General features: G+C 42.6%; 1 protein-coding gene across 1 annotated transcript in view; it reads right to left on the reverse strand.

Moving 5' to 3' along the window:
* LOC140119329 (myeloperoxidase-like) overlaps positions 1-20230 on the reverse strand; it is a 38262-nt gene that overhangs the window by 12356 nt on the left and 5676 nt on the right. Inside the window, exons 3-5 of the mRNA XM_072138234.1 lie at positions 14754-14883; positions 11152-11352; positions 8087-8402 (exon numbers count right to left, since the gene is read on the reverse strand). Of these exons, the coding sequence (XP_071994335.1) occupies positions 8087-8402; positions 11152-11352; positions 14754-14883 (647 nt within the window). The remainder of the gene's footprint in view (positions 1-8086; positions 8403-11151; positions 11353-14753; positions 14884-20230) is intronic.

The following is a 20230-nucleotide window of genomic DNA, read 5'->3' on the forward strand; positions in this document are numbered from 1 at the left end:
GCCTATTCTACAGTGTTTGGATTAAGAAAGCTAAATCGAATTTTTTTGTATATGCACACAGGAAGCAAGAGTCTTGCCCCTGGAGATGAGCTGTTCCTCCCAACATCAGATTCTCAAGTTGCATTAATTCTCTAGATCTTGGTCCTTATGGTCAGTCAATGGCAGCTATTAATTCTTAACTATACAAAATGAAAGAAGGCATTGAGAGCACTTCCCCACAGACTATATCACATACTCTGCAGGATTTTCATGATTTGACTGAGAGATATTACTTGTTGGATAATATTTTCAATGAATCTACTGGGGATAAAGCATGCAATATGGATCAAGTGATGCATTGTCCATGAAGCAAGGTGAAGATTTTGCCTCAGGCAACAGCTTCCTCCTGCCAGAAGGGGGCGGCAGAGACACGGTGAAATGATTACAAAGAAAGTTTCTTAAATATACTCAGGATAATAATATGACATATTTTCTAAATCACTGTTATTAACAAAAATATAGTATTTCAAAGATATAATTCCAACCTGTCTCTATCAGTACCGGTTTACACAATTTCAGTTGCCCCCGGTTTCTGACCCTGTATCTTCTGACTTTAGGGTCGGCAGCCATCTTGCATGAAACTGTGAAGCTGAGCTCTTCTCTGCTCTCTGCCTCTAGCCCCCCCCCCCCTCCCCTTGCATTCCAGGAGGAGCTCACACTGATGCACACTGACTTCCTGTCTGCAAACATCAGCAGCAGCGAGAAAAGAGCTACAAGCTACGGGCAGATAAGTTCTTAATCGGGGGGGGGGGGGAGGCACATCAAATCTGACAGTGTGATGGAACAGAGATGTAGCAGAGCTGACTGTGTCATAGTGTGTGTAATGTGCACCTCATGGATCTCATCATTTCATTTCTGATCTATCTCATCTCTCTCTCAATATTCAAATTGTGTCGCAACCAATGCACTTACATACACCGGGAAGAAGAGGGTGAACTATGTTGGACCTGAGCAGGGAAGCGACAGATGCAGGAAATCAGGCGCACGATCTTTGTGAATCGCGACACTCGGACAATGCACTACGGGTGAACTCCGGCGGCCAGGTGGCCTGGGATTTTACACTGTCCATCACTGATAGGAGCTAAAACAGCAATAAAATTGAGTAAAATTGGAAAGTTAGGGGTTAAACATTATCTTTATTGTGTAAACATCACTAGGAGATTGAAATTTTAGAATTTTCTTTCATGGGCAAAAACCTTTTATACAGCTACTGTAAGAAAGGTGGGATATAATGACATCACCTCACATCGGCCCTTCTGTCAAGTTAAAGAGGAGAAGAAGAAGGGGAGACAGGTAAGTATTAATGTTCATTTTTTAAAAGACATGAGAGTGTGAGAAGGAAAGCACAGGCAAGGGCACTTTAACTTAGGGGATATTATATACTGGGGCTGAGGGGGACATTTTATATGGGGGCTGTGGAGGACAGTGGATACTCGGGACAACATCAGATAATGGGGATGGTGGATGACAATTTATACCAGGGGCTGTGGAGGACATCAGATACTGGGGTACAATAAATACTGAGGAACATCACATATTGGGGCACATTTATTAAGAACAGTGCAATCTGTACTATGTGCAGTTTGCCTGTTTATAGTGCAGAGTGTGACAGATTCAGAATTTCTGCCACACTCTGCACTGCCCTGACAGAGTGCACCTTTAACGTAGGGAGAGCAACACATTTCTGTTGGACTTTGCATGATAAATCTGGCGCATGGTTCGAATGAGCACCGGAATGCACATTTCAGTGCAGAAATTTGTGTTGCATGAAGAATAGTGCAGCTGCGTCACAAAATGGTTGTGTGCGACACAAATGTGGTGAAGGCACTTCTGAAAAGGGTTTTCCCACCAAGAAGATAGGCTCTGATCGGCGAGGGTCTCCAGATCACCAGAACAGGGGGTCCAACAGGATTCCAGGTAGCTCCGTCACACCCCTTGTCGCTCCTCAAGATGAATGGAACAGATGGCTGTGCATGAATGATTTTCTCCTTTCATTGCTATACAGATGAGACCCCCACTGAGACCCCCATCGATCAGCAAGTTAGGTAATAATTTGCTTGGTGGGAAAACCCCTTTAAATACCTGTGCCATCAGTTTGCACCTAAAAGAACCTGCAAAGTCCACCAGAAAACTGGCGCACAGCCTTTAGTAAATGTGCCCAATTGGGGCACATGTATTATCGTATCTGCGCCTAAAAGATGCCGGGATCTTTCGTTCTTTTGGGTAAAGAATTGTTGCGGATCATGTGATAATGAGTTTGCGCCAGAAAGAACATATGTTTCCGACTATCCCGACTCCTCCGTCTTTTTTTGACACGATTGGACGTGGCCTTACCATTCCACATTATCCGTCACATGTGCATTTTTTTGTGCATTTTTTGGCACACAATAGACCAGGAAAAATATGGTTAGAGAGCAAAATTAAGGTGCAGTCCATGTAAGCTTTTGGCGCACAACTTATTGATGTTGGCATTTTTATGGCGCACGACTGATTATTACCATCTACCCATTATTTACTTACAGCCGTGCGCAACTTTAAAACATCGGACTGTGCTTTCCAGAGACTGATCTCCGATGCCAACAGTCATGCTTGCGCCAGAATTAGTAAATCCCCCCCCCCCATTGTGTTAATGGAAGAGATAAAAAAAGTTATTTAGAACATAACTTTTAAACAGTTATTTAAAAAATCAATGGTAAAATCGTAAGACACTCACATAAACGTATGCCACAGCCAAATATCCCCAAATACTGAAAACGACGGAAAAACCAACGAAAGTGCGTCCGCAGACCCTTAGTAAATAAGCCCCATAGTGAAAGCCATAAAAACCAAATGCAGTTTTTTCACCAATTTCACTGTATTTTGATGTTTCCCTCTTACCATTATACAGCATGGAATATTAAATACCATCACTTTGAAGTGCAATTCATTAGAATTCGCAGAAAACAAGCCCTCACATGGGAAATAAAAAAAATAATGAATTTTTGAAGATGGGGACTGAAAAACGCAAAAATGAAAAAGGGCCTGGATGTTAAGGGACTAACACCAAACATGACTTACAAGAACACTAATGACCTATTGTTAGATTAAGCCTTTTAGGCGGCCTTAAAGGAAACCTACCACCACGGATCTACCTATTAAGGTAGATCCGGTGGCAGATTCCTCTAATGTAGAGTATTATAGCCCTTTTTAGGGCTAATTCTTTTGTGGCCCATAACTTTCTTAAGAGGCTACTGGGGCGTTGAGTAGCCAGAACTGAGGCTACAGGGCAGCGCTACTCCACTCCCCAGTAGCCTCTTGCGTTCTGCCTACCCAGACATCTTCAGCACACATCTCCTGGTAGCTGCACACACTCGTATGTGAAGCTGGGTTCTGCGCATGCGCAGTAGCTCCAGCTTTAGAGCTGAGACCTTGCAGCTGGCGGCCTGCATTCTGCGCATGCGCAGAACCCAGCTTTGCAGATGGATTCAGGCAGCTACCAAGAGCTGCGCGCTGAAGATATCAGGGTAGGCGAAATTCAAGAGGCTACTGGGGCTTGGAGTAGCTGTGCCGTGTAGCCTCAGCTCTGGCTACTCTGTACCCCATTAGCCTCTTTAGGAAATTTGAATATTGGGGAAATTAAAATTTAAAAAAGTTCTGTGGTAGTAGGTTTCCTTTAATTGGAAAACGGCAAACTCTCCATAAGATTAATCTTGATTCCTGGTCCTTATGAATTTTAAGTAATGAGTAATGTCTCTTGTTTGTATATGTTCTTGTTAACCTATTATTGTATTAATCTGGAGCTGTGCAATTTTCCTTTTTTACCGTTTGGAAATAATAAAGTAATATTGTTATTATTAGTTCACAGATAAATCCACACCTCTCCGTTTTTAGATGTATAAATAATCTTGTAGGTGGGGACACCTATCTCACTTGCTTAGTGTATTTGCAGAGGACGGAGAACTTTGTGATCCCTACTTTCCAAGGAACAGAGAGGAGGTGGAAGTGAGGCCCAGGGCCTGTTTTAGACAAAGTTGGGCCCTGGGCAAAACTAAATGTGGGGCCCCAAAATAAAACTATTTTATGAAGAGTCATAGTCAGTAAGAGGCTTCTTTTGCCCTGCACAATAATAATAACACTTTGTAGTTACACCAAGTAGTAAGGTAAGTATGTGTAATATAGGGGTGTAGGAGAATCTTATAGGAGATAGACAGATGATAGGGAGATTGATGATGGAAAATAAATATATAAGATGATATAGATTTATAGATGCAGAACTATATAGTATATTATATATACAGTAGATCGATGATATTAGATATCTGCCTTTCAGCCAAAAATGATTAGACAGTCACAACCTGCAAAACATAGCAATAACAGATTGAAAAGTAAACCCTCTAAAAGCACCCCCCTAAACCCAATATATTTTTGAAATCAGAAAACCAGGCAATTGTATTTGCCTTTATTAACAGTTGACAGCCTGTACCACCCTCATATAACTTTGTGAAAAACATAAATTATAAAACAAAAAATTATTAAATTGAAAATGCCATGAAAACATACATTTTTACATAAAACTCACATCAAAGCAGATAGGGATTTAAAAAAAATAATAACACAAAGTAAGCAGATAGACCACAATACACAACATCTACAAGAATTTACACTCTCAAAAATGCTAAAACAAAAACCATGCCATATTTGGTTGCTATCCACAAATGTGTTTAAAAATATATACCGCACAAAATAAAAAGCTCCTATTCTGTCCAAACTAATTTATTTTCCAGAAATCACCATGAAGACAGGAGTAACTTTTTAATTCATACACACTACCATCTTCATGCAACTTTACAGAAAACAGTAATAAAATGCAAAATTGCATTAAAATTCTAAATTTCCTCTAAAATATGTTCAAATCCAGAATACTAATATATAAAACAGCGAGATTTGAGGAGATCATACATACCACACATGTGTATATTCACCAAAATATGCAGCAAAGGGAACCTTAAATCCACAGGGGACACCAAAATTTTTTTTGCAGAAAATAGCACCGAGCTTCACACAAATCTATCACTGTATGATCCTTACACAATGGCAACCAAAATAAATAACTATATATCCATAAACCAAGCTAATGAAATAACAAAAGTCACTTTTAGATGTCCGCCTTTGTATTAGCCGCCCAATAACAGAACCCTCCGTGGCTCATAAGAATTTGAGTGAGAATGTCATTACATATCTATAAATAATGGAGGATGGTGTGAAATAAAAACTTTATTCAGGAACGTGTGTGTGTTTTTGGTGTTACATATAACTTTATGGACATGTTCTGGGTTTCGGTGTTAACATGTAGCAACATTGGGCAAAGAAGATCGAATGTTCATCGTATCGCTCAATGTTCCCAAAAAAACAATTATCAAATAAAAGCCAATCAGAGACCAAGTGTGTTCTTAGATTGTTCTGGATAGAAGAGAGTTAAAAACATGAACATTAGTTAATATTATCCCTTATCAAAATTTAGTAACATATAGGGGCACATTTACTTACCCGGTCCTCCGCGATCCCCGCTGTACATTGTCTGACGAGAATGATCTTTGCCGCGATTCACAACGATTGTGTGCCCGATTGCATCTATCGCTTCCACGCTCAGGTCCGCCGGAGTTCACCTTCTTCCCGGTGTAGGTAAGGGCATGTCTTGCGACACAATTTTAAAATTAAATCCCGCACTCCGTCCGAATCTGTCGGATCATCCGACGCCCCCCCCCCTTCTGATTTTTGCCGCATGCCAGTGCTAATGCGCCACAATGCAATCATGTGCGACACAATCCCCAGTTAAATACATGTCACAGCGGTGCAAATCCCGAAAAATTTCTAAAATCTGCCGAAAGTGCGATCCGATGACTATATAAGCTCCATAAAGTGAATATTTCCATTATCTGTGAGGTGCAGCAGATCCTGTGTGCAGCAAATTCTCCCTGCAGCCTGATGGCTAAGAATCCTTCTGAGTAAATGCCGAGTTTGCCACCTGCTAAGGCTAATGCAGGGACTGTTGCTGCAACTACAAGTAAGCATGGGGCAATGGTCAAGACAAAGCTGATTCAACATCAACATCATATCACAATATCACACAAAAAAAATCCAAGTCTCTGTACAACATGGATTTGTCCAAGTCTCCCCCTCTGGTGCTTGGAATCACATGGTCTATACCCATGAATTAGATTACATTAAAGGGATTGACCACTTTACCTAACTTTTTTTGTAATGTGTGTGTAAGTGTGGGGGGCAGGATATGAGGTAATTTACCAGTATACATCTATTAATAGTTCTGCTCCACTTTCTTGATATGTAAAGAGAAACCTCCTATCTTTTTACCTGATCATAAAATGGCCACGAAAGGAGGGTCATGGGATCTCTAACTGGTGATTGTTCATGGACAGATAGGGATCACATGACCCGCCATTTGTGGCCATTTTATGGACAGGAAACTCTGGCTGATGAGGTAAAACACAGACTTCACTTTATATATTTAGAAACCAGAGAAGAACTATTAATAGATGTATATTGGTAAATTACCTAATATCCTGCCTCCCACACTTACACACATTACAAAAAACATTAGTTAAAGAGACCAACCCCTTTAAGGCTACCACTATGGAACAAGATCATATGGCAAGCAACTGGGGTATCCCTACAATGGATGATAATATGAGCACTCCTCCTACTCAGTATCTGGCATTGTGCAGTACACATCTAATTTTGTCCACAGCCTGTTTGTGGAGGACGGGGATGGCTGAAAATGTTGTGGCAACTGTGAACTTCATACTATAAGGAAGTTGCTTCCACAAGATCGGAGATGGCCCAAATTTCCTTTTTCTATCAATTATTTGGGGAAATGAAAGTGGTATGGATGGTGTGGACTAGCTTGGGGAAAGTGACAGTCGTGCTGCTGGTGGTGGGACATCCTCCCTTTGTGGGTAGACTGGTAGTCTTGTCACTACTGAAGCAGTGCTATAGGCTGACCCAACAGAAGCAGCAGAGGGAACCCAGGTGTTTGAAGGTTTTTTTGGTGTTTCATCCACTATAGGTCATGATTAATTTGCAGGTGTCCGGTCACACATGGGGAGCTTAGATTGTTGTAACCTTGCTCTCGCTCTAGGCACTGGTGGCACAGCATGCAAATAATATGTGCTCTGTCTTTTGCACTCTGGCAGAAAAAATGCCATTACATGGTCTTTGTGTGCTGCGTCCCTGCACATGCTGTGAAGCAGAAGGCAGAGTTATGGCCGTAGGCTGACCTCTGAGCCTTGACACCATTTTGGTTCTTCTGCTTGTTGCCTGGGGCTCCCTGACCAACACCTCTTAGTCAAAACTCATAAAAGTAAATGGAGCTGTAAAATTAAAAACATACTGCACGTGGGTGTACTTGGTTTTCTGGGCGTTTTTGTGGTTTGTTGCTGGAAAACAATTACATGACCTTAATTGGCTGGCCTTGCTCAAAAATACAGCTGTGACACAGGTAAAATACGGATTACACGCAGCCCCAAAAAGCCATTACAGGTTTTGGACATAGAAAAACAATGATTGTGTGCAGGTAACTTAATCCTTTCAGATTCCACCTTGGTCTTTTCTCTCCTAGAGATAGAGGGGTTGATGAGACCTTCTCTGTAGCCCTGGTATAGAGAGTTCTGACTCCACCAACAAAGGGGATAATTTGTTACCAGCTTCTCCACCAGAGATGGATGTTCAGACTACTGTTTTCTTTTGGACTGGAAATAGACTGAGATGGCAGGTGTCCTGGCTAGCCACTAACCATCATGGACCTCCCCTTTAACATCAGCTGGAAGTGCTCCAGGGGGAACCTTATGATCATGAATCATCTTTGTCAGCGCCGACAGGTATGGAGGGGGCCCTAAACCAGGAGAGAGCCGTGACTTATCCCTTAACATTTTAACCACTCGCTTCCTGGACTATCATCATTGCCTCATACTCCATTAGGCCCTGGCTGTTCCTTTTATGTAAGTACTCTTAATTTTCATCAAACACACCGTGAAGTTTTCCATAATCTCACCTGCTGTAAAACAAGGACCTTTTACCGATGGATCGACCATAGAACATTGGTCAGTAGCGTTCTCATCAAAAGGGAGGAAGGCAAATCCATGATCGGAGAAGTTCTGATTAACAGCCAAAAGGCCCAATTGGTTTGTGTTGTTGCGAAGCAAATTGGCGAGATTGTTGTCACTGCCATAGATCTGGCTGCCATCAAGGTATGAAGTCTGCATGTTCACCTGCTCACGTACAGGATTTGTCTGACTGCACACAGAAGCTGAGCGGATGAATGGGATACACTCCGTCCCATTGATGTACCGAGGATCACTTGGTGAAAACTGGAAAAATACAGAATAAAAGGTTAATATATTAATGTTATACTACAAAAAATATATTTCAGTATTGAATTGATTTTTCAAATATTGATAAATAGTGGTGAAATATTAACCATTTTTAAAAAGCGTGGGGCAGGTGCATGTGGCAGTGAGTATTGGCCAAGTGCCTTTAATTTTTAGGATGGATTGCACAAAACTGCACTAAATACAATAGATTTTAAAGGATTAATGACCGGGTTGTTTTTTTATCAGACCATATAAATGATATCTTAAACAGCAAGCATGTCCTAGTCATAACCATTTTCACTGAACGTTCATAGACTGTTATTTATGAACAGGGCCAATTCTAGTCTTTTTGCTGCCTGAGCCAAAAAAATTAAATGTTGCCCCCTCCAGTTCTCTACACCCTGATCCCCTGAATTTACAGACTGATGCTGTCTCACACACTAGTAGTCCTTTACTGTGACAAACTCCCGACTGCCGAGCGTCGTCACGGGGTACACCTACTCTAGAGAGCCTCAAATTTAGCACATGAAACCCACCTACGTAAGATGGAGTCCTTATACTAAATTCTATTCCTTTAGCACCCAGCACCCAATTCTGTCAAGGAAACCACTCATAAGACTCCCTTACCACTTATGTGCCTATGGAATGCTACTGCAATTCACTGTGCTCCATAATACAGTCACATGCTTATTCCATCCATTTCCTAGCTGCCACCACCCGTAATTATGGCTTACAAGATGCCTATACCAGGACCACATACATACACTGAGGTACAAACTCCTCTAGGTGCAGTTTACCTGGAAACACACTGCTTATAGCTAACTGCTAGCACACAAGCACTCACAGGGTAACACAGCTTAGTGGTAATTCACCTCTCCAAAACTATGGGAACGTAAAGAGCCACATGGATATGTTATTAACTGCTTGAGGATGTGAGGCGTTATAGATTGTCCTCATTAGCAGGCTGTTGCCCCATGAGGGCGATCTATATCGTCTTGGGAATCGCACTGGCACTCTTAGTGTGCCAGTGCAATCTGCAGCAGGTAATACAATTATTACTCATCTCTGCTCTCCCTTGCAACTGCAGTCACCTCCTCGCAGCCGTGCAGCATCTTGATTGCATAGATGCTGTGTGTCGCTCTGCATTAGTGATGGGTTGTTTGCGAATGAGTCAGCTTAAGGAGCTTGCCCTTTATGGTGAATGACAGGAGTTGGGTCTGGGCAGAGACAATGGGGCAGATTTACTTACCCGGTCCATTCGCGATCCAGCGGCATGTTCTCTACCGTGGATTCGGGTCCGGACGGGATTCATTAAGGCAGTTCCTCCGACGTCCACCAGGTGGCTGCTGCGCTGAAGAGGATCGGAACGCACTCAAGTTCACCGGCCTATTCCTAGTGAAGGTAAGTGCTAGCTCCGCAACCCTTTTTTTTTTTAAATGCGGCGGTTTTTCCGAATCCGTTGGGTTTTCGTTCGGCCACGCCCCCGATTTCCGTCGCGTGCATGCCAGCGCGGATGCGCCACAATCCGATCGCGTGCGCCAAAATCCCGGGGCAATTCAGGGGAAATCGGAGCAAATCGGAAATATTCGGGTAACACGTCGGGAAAACGCGAATTGGGCCCTTAGTAAATGACCCCCAATGACTCAGTTATCCCCACCCCAATCAAGTAGCCCCACCTCTAGTGTTGGGGCCACGCCCCTTTTAACCCCAAAAATTTGCGCTAAAATGGGAGTGGGGACGGGTGTCTGGTTGCCTGAAAACACATCAAACACAAAACATTACACATTGAGCTGTTCAGGAGCCAGAAAAGCCAGCTCTTTATAGTGAGTGGAGCCTGAAGCCAGACTTCCCATCACTACTCTGTATGACATCACGTCGGGTTAAGACATGCAGAGCGGAGCAAACTGAAGTGTCAGCACTGCTCCGCTCTGCATATGACTTGTCTTAAAGAGACACAGATGCTAATTATTTTTCTGATGAGTGCAGACATGTCAGATTTTCAATATCTTCATCACACCTCATGGCAGATGTGGCCCTGAGCTACCTTGAATAAAATTATACCAGACTAAAGTGTATTAGCTTTAACGATGTTAACGTTTTTGCCGACGTTTCTATAATAACTAAAGGCTTGTTGGCATCACAATTGTCCCATTGGTATGCAGGGACTCCGCAGTTTGAAGTTCCAGCACATGTCGTAAACAAGCCCAAAGCCTTCTCCACACAATGCTGTAGAAGTCATCCCAATCAGGTGTATATATTTGTCCCTAACAGAGTCGGATTAAGGTTGGTGGGGGCCCCCATTGAATGTTCTCGAGACAGGGAACAGCAATCACTATTTACAGCCTTCCAAGTAATAACGATACAGACCCCCAGTAATTACTATGTTCATCCCCCAGTAATCACTATATACAGCCCCCTATAATAACTATATACAGTCCTCCATAATAATTATATACACCCCCCATAAAAAAAAACTATATACACCCTCCCCCAAAAAATTACTATATACAGTTCTAGATAAAATAATAAAATTGTACTCACCTTCCTTTGTTCCCCCGATGCGCGCCAACCTCATCTTCTTTGCGGTGTCAGGATACCATCAGGGGTGTACTTAGATGGTGGCGCCCTGCTGCTGGTGGCGCAGTGACCTCACACATGTTATGGAACTATTTTAGGCACATAACTTCCTTATGTGAAGGTTTTATAGCTATGGTACAAGAGAGATCTACAGCCAGAATGGTCTTACCATTATAGGGAAACAGGGATGAGTTTTAACACAGCGATTACAATCCACATCTTCCAAAAATGATGAAGTTGGAGTGGGAGGAGAGAAGGTAATGTCATGTTCAACAAACTGCCCAAATTGTATTACCATTCGTCCTATTCTGGAATCCTCTATTATGGATCTCTTGGATATTTTTGCAACTTCATTTGATACATCATGTGCCTGTCCCATAAAAAAGTGAGAAAATCATGTTATAAGTAGGGATATCATGAATATCAAACTGCTTATAAGAAAATCTACCACCAGGACACTGACATACTTTATTTTTTAAGAAAAGGAGGTTTTAGAAATTATGCAGGTGAGCCTTCATGGCTCCAAGCTCCATTGACATCTATAGAGTCTGGAATCCTGGAGGCCCATTTGCATAATTTGTGAAACCTTTTTCTTGTAAAAATAAGGTCCTAAGAAACTAAAATAAAAGCAGAACCTACCAGAGAGGGCACTCACCAGTATGTCAGTGTGCTTGGTTTACAATTCTTTATCCTGGTGGTAGATTTCCTTTAAAGCAGTGGTTCTCAACCTGTGGGTTGCGACCCCAGCAGGGGTCGAGCGACCAAAACCAGGGGTCGCCTAAAGCCATCGGAGCCGCAATTTTATTACATTTTTACTGGGAATCTCATGGTTTGGGGTCACCACAACATGAGGGACTGTATTGCGGGGTCACAGCATTAGAAAGGTTGAGAACCACTGCTTTAAAGGAAACCTGTCAGCAGAAATTGGCCTAATAAACTACTACCTACAGTTTGTTGTCAAATAGTTAAAGGGCTGTTCCCACAAAGACAAGATTCCTAAATTTATTCAGGATAACAAAATAGCACATTCTCTAATTCACTGCTATTAACAAAAATACAGCATTTCACAGATATAATCACAGGCTGTCTCTATCAGTCCTGGTGTGCCCCGGGACTTGTCTGTAATTAAGAAGTCTAGGGTCGAGCAGTGAGCACCTCAATGCATCAGCCCCTCGCCTTACATTCCAAGACAAGCTTACACACACTAGTGATGAGAAGTCTGAATCTTCTTAGTAAGCTGGATCATTAGGCTCCGCTCACTAAGAAGAGCCAGCTCTTCTGGCTCCTTAACGTCTCTTTATTAAAAGTATTTACCTTCTGAACATTCTACTAGTATCTGACACATAGATAGAGAGAGGAGACAGATCAGAGATGACATGCATATTACACACAATGGGGCTCATTTACTAATGGTCGTGGATCGCACTTTAGTTGGACTTTGCGCCATTTTCAGGGATTACACTGCTTGGACAGGTATTTAACAGGTGTTTGCGCTGGGATTGCACGCGATCGTTTTTTGGCACGGCTCCACTGACTTCCATTCGACACAAATTGGGGGGCATGACGATCCGACTGATTTAAGAGTGGGATTTAAGTTTAAAATTGTGTCGCCAGACAATGCACTTACATGCACCATGAAGAAGAAGGTGAACTCCGTTGGACCTGAGCGGTGAAGCGACACATGCAGGATATTAGGGGCACGATCTTAGTGAATCGCGGCACAGTGCATTATACACGGACAATGAACGTTTGGTGAACTCCATCGGACAAGTAAGTAAATGTACCCCAATGACATTTTTAGCTCTGCTACATCCCTGCTCTACCACAGCACACTGTCAGATCTGATGTGCCTCCCTAACCCTTCCCCAGATAAAGAACTTATCATCCTGTAGCTTGTAGCTCTCCTCACAATTTGGTTTATTGTTTGCCGGCAGTAAGTCAGTGGGGCTCATTTACTAAGGGTCTGCGGACCGCACTATCGTCGGAATATCGTACGATTTCCAGTGTGCGCCGCATTTAGAACGGCTTTTTGTCGCAAGTGATCGGAAATTGGGGGGCGTGGCCGTCGGACAACCCGACTGATTCGGACTAAGCACGGGATTTAAAAATCAACTTGTGTCGCAAGACATGCACTGACAAGCACCGGGAAGAAGAAGGTGAACTCCGTTGGACCTGAGCAGGGGAAGCGAGAGATGCAGGAAATCGGGCGCACGAGCTACGCGGATCACGGCAGATCCGAAACCTCGCCAGACAACGCACCTCGGGGACGGGTAAGTAAATGTGCCCCAGTGTGTGTGAGCTCGTCCTGGAATGCAAGGGTGGGGGCTGGAGGCAGAAAGCAGCTCAGTGCAGTGTCAGACAGGAGAACAAGGGGGACATTTAACATAGTTTTTTAGACAGTTTTTGCCGGGTTTTTTTCCGCAATTTGTTTTTAGTAAATTTGTCTCTAATCTGCAACTTTTTTGGGTGCAAGCAAAAGTTAGGCACCAAGTGGTTTTGAGTGTCTGCACTTTATCTGACATGGTGGGGCACATTTACTAAGGGTCCACGGACCACGATTCCATCGGGTTTTCCCAAATATTTCTAGTTTGCGCCGAATTGCCCCAGGTTTTTTGGCACACGCGATTGGCGCCGGCTTGTACGCGACAGAAATCAGGGGGCGTGGCCGTCGGACAACCCGACGGATTTGGAAAAACTGCGGAATTTAAACAACAAAATGTGTCGCAAGATCATGCACTTACATGCATTTGAAAAAAACATCACTTTTCATTACTCAAAGCAAAGGTTTTCGCTTCCCAAATGAAAAAATGCCTCGATGCAACATAAAAAAAAAACTTCAGAGCAGTTTTAAAATGTAAAATTTCTCAAGTAACAACTTCATCATTTTCTATAGGATCATCTATGTGAGTGATTGCCTAATTGTACAGATCTGAAAATATTATCAGACTCCATTTCCTGTACATTATAATAAAAAGGGCAAAAACTCATTTGAGCAAGAATTTTTTTCTGTTTTTTTTTTTTTTTTACATATCTGTAACTTTTAGTCCCTGTATTTGCATCACAATGTAGTCCAGACATTGTACATGCAGTTAAGTTTTTGGGTAAAAATGAAGCCCTGAACGTTCTGTCACCTTCTTTCAATCTCGTTCCATTAATAGTCACAAATGAGATCTACTTTGTAGGGTAAAAATCAGAGACAAATTTGGTGCAAATTAATCGGACATGCGACAATTCAAAAACGCATTTAATAAGGCAGAACTAGAGCCATCATAAATGACAAGCCAAAAAAAAAGAACAAACCAAGCGCAAAAATAGGCGAACCTAAGACCCACTATACTTAATGTCCCCCAACATGGTTGCCTACCTTAATGTCAAAAGGTTGGAAACCAGGGGCAACTGGAATTGTGTACAGCAGGACTGATAGAGACAGGTTGGACTGTCTGTGAAATGCTGTATTTCTGTTAATAACAGTGAATTAGAGAATGTGTTATTTTGTTATCCTGAGTACATATAAGAAACTTTTCTTCATGGGAATTTCCATGTAACACAAAAACCCAGAAAAAACAGCGCCATACTGTCCTCAAGGTTACATTTCTGCTGGGAAGCAGTGGATACTTGTAATATATACAACTATGAAGTACTGTCCCTGCCACTATGTACAGTATGTGAAATCTAGTCATCACATGGTTCAGGTTTTATGGACTGAGCATATTCGTGTCTTTTCAGCCTTAATGAAAAATATCCTTATTCTGTATTTCAAAGCTATTTTACCAGGGGTAGAGTAAAGCCATTGATGGGGAGGTCAGCTGTCCAGCCTCGTGGCAGGGAATTCTTATCTTCATATTCAGGCATGAGAAAACGTGTGAAGCCTGTGTTTGAAGCACCAAGATTTGTTTTTTTTCTGTAATAATGAAAATACTTTGATTAATTTTGTAGTAACACAGATTAAAGGGCTGTCAAAGATTAGAAAATTATTGTCCATGCGTTGATTAAAGTTCAGGTGACAGGGCTAGACATCACACAAATATTTAAAAGAAATCTACCACCAGGATGAAGGATTGTAAACTTACATACTGGAGTGTGCCCCCTTTTGGCAGGATCCATTTTTTTAAGCTTCTTATGTCCTTGTTTTTTAAGAAAAAATGGCTTTAAAATTATGCAAATGAGCCTAAGGGGCTCTAGGCTCCAGTAAAACCAATGGAGCTGAGAGCCACTCTGGCTCATTTGCATAATTTTAAAATCCCTTTTTTGTGAAAACCAGGGAATAAAAAGCTGAAAGAAGAGCAGATTCCGAGGAGGCGCACACCAGTATGTCTGTGTGCTCGGTTTACAATCTTTCATCCTGGTGGTAGATGTCAGTTAAGATTCAGTTGCCATTGACGGTGACAGTTCAATGCTGCCTGGAGACTTCCCCATGTTGCACTTTGACAAAGGATGCACGCCGGCTTGATAATGACACCACACGGCTGCGCATCCTGTTCCAGTCTGTCCTGACTCCCGCTGCATAGAAAAGACCTGCTGCCATAGTTGAGTACATAACTTTTTTTTAAAGGTAGAGGGGCCTGGAGGAGCAGGACATAGGGGTCTGGAGGAGGAATGGGTCTGAGCATGGCTTAATCGTTTCTTTTAAGAGATACCTTGCAAGTAAAGCTTGAGAGGCCAAGAGGACATAGGGTGCCTGGAAATTATAACAGGGCACAATGTAGAAAAACTGACATTGTATTTTAAAAAAATCGATTGGTGGTGCAATATTTATTAACTGATTTGGGAACTCTAAATATAAATACGAATAATGAAGGGGAGCATTTTGTATAGTATAATTAATTACAATGGAGCAATTTAGAAGCACAGTTTGTGACATTGTTATTTAGGTAACACTACAATGCATGTGACTGTGGTATTTTTAGTTGCACGGTGTGGACATGTACTGCTCAGAGCCAAAGATTTCTGATGAAAAATTATGCAGCCATAAGTGACATGAGGAGAAGTCTTAGGCCCCTTTCACACTTGCGTTTTTCACGCGCGTTTTCTGCGCGTGCTTTTGACGTGCAGAACTTGCATTGCACTCTGACCTATGGTAACCAATGGGCCTTTTCAGACTTGCATTTTTTTTCACGCACACACGCGCGTTTTTTTTAACGCGCGTTTAAATCTCGACATGCTCTACTTTTGCAAGTCACGTGAAAAACGCACCATACAAGTCTATGGAGACGCATCAAAAACGCATTGCACTTTGAGACACTTGCAAGTGCTATGTAAGTGCAATGCGTTTTTCACGCATCAATTGCCATAGAAAAGATAGAGCTCAGGCCTGAGTCCATTTCACGCACATTTTCTGCGCGTGAAAAACGCATTGAAATTGCATTGAAATTGCATCAAAAACGCGCGTGAAAAACTGAGACACTGAACAAACTCTGACTGAAAACTGATTGCACTCTGATGCAAAATGTGTGTTTTTCACTGACCAAACCCTGATCGCACACTGATCAAACTCTGACGTGATCTGCAACACAAGTGTGGAAGGGGCCGTAAGGTACTTGATCCCACTTCTGATCAATACTGTAGTTACTGTCTAGCCACCAAGGCTGTGAGATGGCGTGATCAGCATGCTCAGTGTTTTGTCCATAATGTCATTGATTGAAGTTTCTCTTCTGTATGTTATGCTGTGGAGTTATTGTTATCAATAAATGTTGTCCTCAGTTTTTAATTAGTAACATTGGTGCTGACACTAACATCCCTAACCACAGCCCAGCTACCAGCAGGAAACCACAGGTAATTATATACCATCCCTAGCATTACGTGATTGTAACCTTAGTTTACAAACCAAGAGCTGTGCACTGGACGAGAGAAGGAGAAAGGTAGTCCTGTATTCTTGATTTCACTGTCCCCCCAGTACCTACAAAATCCCTGATTCCTAACCCCCACAATATAGGTAATATTTCGATGTAGTCATAGTGTGGCCCCCTAGAATCAATTTTCACGTGTGGGCCCCAGTCCAACCCAGGAGGAGGATGCTGAGTCTTGGAAAGTTTTACCCTATTCCTGAGTGTTAGAATATAGTTCTATGTATTAGTTGTCTGATCACTGTATATTCATTCATTTATTTGAAATAATATCTCACTATAAATATCTATATGCGTTCTCCCCTATCTATATGCCCTATACCATACTAAGAACCAGAGGAAGCTTCAGCAGATTCAGGAGGGAAGACAAGAGCCTCTGTGTGTAGTGTACATACATATGGTCAGCATCTGGAAAGCTTGAGATCAGTCATAATCATGAGGGTCCGGATCACAGCCGCAAACTGTAGGAGCAGAATGCTGGAGTACACAGTGCAGTCAGGGGGAGGGGTGGCGGAGCAGAGATGCAGACAGGTCCTATGCTACCCTATACTCACAGCATGTAGCCCCAGGTTCTGATGAATTTACACAAGCTCCTATCCATGTCAAATGCTTGCATGCCCTCAGAGTGGACCCTACCCCTAACCACTCTCAAACCTGGTGACAGGGAGTGCCACAAATTTTTTTTTTCTATACAAATTTCCAGCTTTCTGTCTCAGTGCCTAGTGGTAAATACAGCCCTGACTCCTCCCTCCATCCCTTCTATTAGCCTGGAATTGGTGGGTGGCAAGATAAAATGGTTACGTGCCTGTAAACTGGTCAAGGCAGCTTGCAAGTTGGCCGCCAAGCCGAAAACATACCATGTGGGTGGGCGGGCAGTGGGCGGTCCAATGTGGGACTGACCACTGGCGGCTGGCTCCTGGGAAGGCGCAGGAAGTGATTTAAAGTTGTCTACACAACTTCTGATATGGCACAACAATAAATAACAACCCTGAATGGCTATAAGACCTCTTTCTCTAGCTTCTGTGAAACAGAGCCTTATCAACTCAATTAAGCTGCCACCAGTTCTCCTTTAATATAACTCCGGTCCGTAACAGGATTATATAGGGTGCTGAACCAACCCGGTAGCATCTATATAAGTGAGACGCGGACATGGTGTTCGTGGTTTAAGATAAAAGAGCAACACAGGTTAACTTTTATATTTAATTGCCTTAAAGGCACACTAGACAAAACAGTGGGGCTCATTTACTAAGGGTCCGTGCTATCGTCAGAATACCCGACGATTTCCGTTAATTGCTGCATTTAGAAAGGTTTTTTGGCGCACGGGATTGGATTTTGGTGCATCGGCACCGGCTTTCACGCAATGCAAATGGGGGGGGGTGTGGCCGTCAGACAACCCGACGGATTCAGACTACGGGCTGGATTTAAAATTGAAATTGTGTCGCAACACACGCACTTACAAGCACCAGGAAGAAGAAGGTGAACTCCGGTGGACCTCAGCGGGGAAGCAACAGATGCAGGAACTCGGGCGCACGATCTTCATGAATCGCGGCAGTTGTGGATATATACAGTAAACAGAGTACAAAATACAAAGGTAGCACTACAAGTATCAGCAGTTCAGTAAATTAGTTACCTTGTGTGTGGGTCTAATGGAACCTGATAGACCACAGCTTAAGATCTTCCTCTGCACTTGATGCTAAATGGGTTCCCAGACAAAAGTTAAAAGCATAAGGGGTTTTCTGATTATTTTAGGTTCAAACACACCTCTATCCACCCCCAGGAGGGGTCATGGGTCCCTCCTACCTGGTATTACGTCCAGAACCTTGGAGAAGTCAGAGCTGCTCAAGGGGAAGTCGTGGGATCAAGGTTATGGTATTATTGGAACCAGATGAATCCCTGGATTGCATTGATACCAAATCTGACCCATTTGCTATGTTTCTATCCAGAGATATTTATATCTCTGGACCCAAGGCCTCTGTGATCCCCTGAAGATAACAAATCCAAAAATGTAGTTGCCCTTGGGCTGAGATGGACCATAACTTCATAACTGTCCCTAATCAAGGTATTGGTTTAAGGGTTTTTTGACTCATCATCTATCGTTTGAAAATGGGGGGGAAATCAGCTCAAGCCTTTGGAGTCGCTGTGGCTGCACAAGGTGTTAGTTAATAGCTACCCCCCCCCATCGAGCCAGAGTTCCTCTGCAGCCTTTGTAGTGTTAGCTAGCTCCATTAGGCTAATTGGGTTGAGGTTGGAGGGAAGTGGGGGATTTGAGTAGTATAAGGCCTCCCTCCCCATGGCCATATTTATCACAAGCCCTAATTGCTCTACTTATTGCACAACTCCCTAGTCTAGATCCCTAAATTATACTTCCTCAAAGTCCTTGGGATCTTTTGATCCTTGGTATGGAAAAAGGGGGTGTCAGAATCAAATGTGAATATTTGCAATGCAATAAATGTGCAGGGGAGTTGGCGCTTCTTAACCCCTGGCTATACTATCTTTCATCCCAACTGCAACATTTTAAATGATGGGGAAATCGAGATAGATTTGGGACTGCTGGGAGACTAGTCTGTCAATGGTCAGGGTACCCTGTCCTGATGCAGGATCTGGCAGCTGGGTTTACTAAGCTCCATACAGCTATGCCAACTACTCTGTATATGATGGCTCACATATGGTAGTCCTTCAGCGTTCTTACATGGCTAGGCCCAATAACTGAACACAGTATCTTATGGCAAAACATCAAATTGCCAGAACTATTTCAGTTAGAAGGCTTCTCTCCATGGGAATATGGTGATCCAACAAGGGTAGGGTCACTCAAGTCCTACAACTTAACAGTGAATTTAATTTAGGGGGCAGGTTTTGCCAATATTTATGGGCGCAATATGCTATGACGGCTCAATTTGGGAAGGGAACTATAAAGATTCATATCAGTATATTGCTTACATATATTGCCAAAAGAAAAAGACATTAGGAATGATCTCTTTCCTGTCCTCCTGGCTTCTGGGTAAATTCTTGGATGACTTCCAGGTCCCATCCAGACAGAAATGGGAGGATTATGTGGGCCCCGTTGCGTATCACCAGTACAATGACCTGTTGGATATGGTGCCTAAGTTGTCACTACACAGGTAGTTGTTGTTTATTTTTCTCTGATTGTTTTGTATACCTCCTGGTGCTTACGGAGAGTATCTGTATGTTATCGGTCTCTCCCGTTCTTTCGGAGCAGTCCGTTTGTGTCTATCTTTATTCTAAAATGAAAATGTAAGTCCTAGTGTTTCTTTGCCTTAAATAAAAAAAAGTTCTGATTAAAATACCTAAGCACAGAGGATGTCCTCAATCAACAGAGGTTGTTAACTATCCAAATCCTGCAAGACTTAGGTTGGATTATAAACTTGAAAAAAATCAAACCTTTCT

The sequence above is a fragment of the Engystomops pustulosus genome, chromosome 2 (genome assembly GCF_040894005.1).
Source record: "Engystomops pustulosus chromosome 2, aEngPut4.maternal, whole genome shotgun sequence".
Classification (NCBI taxonomy): Eukaryota; Metazoa; Chordata; class Amphibia; order Anura; family Leptodactylidae; genus Engystomops; species Engystomops pustulosus.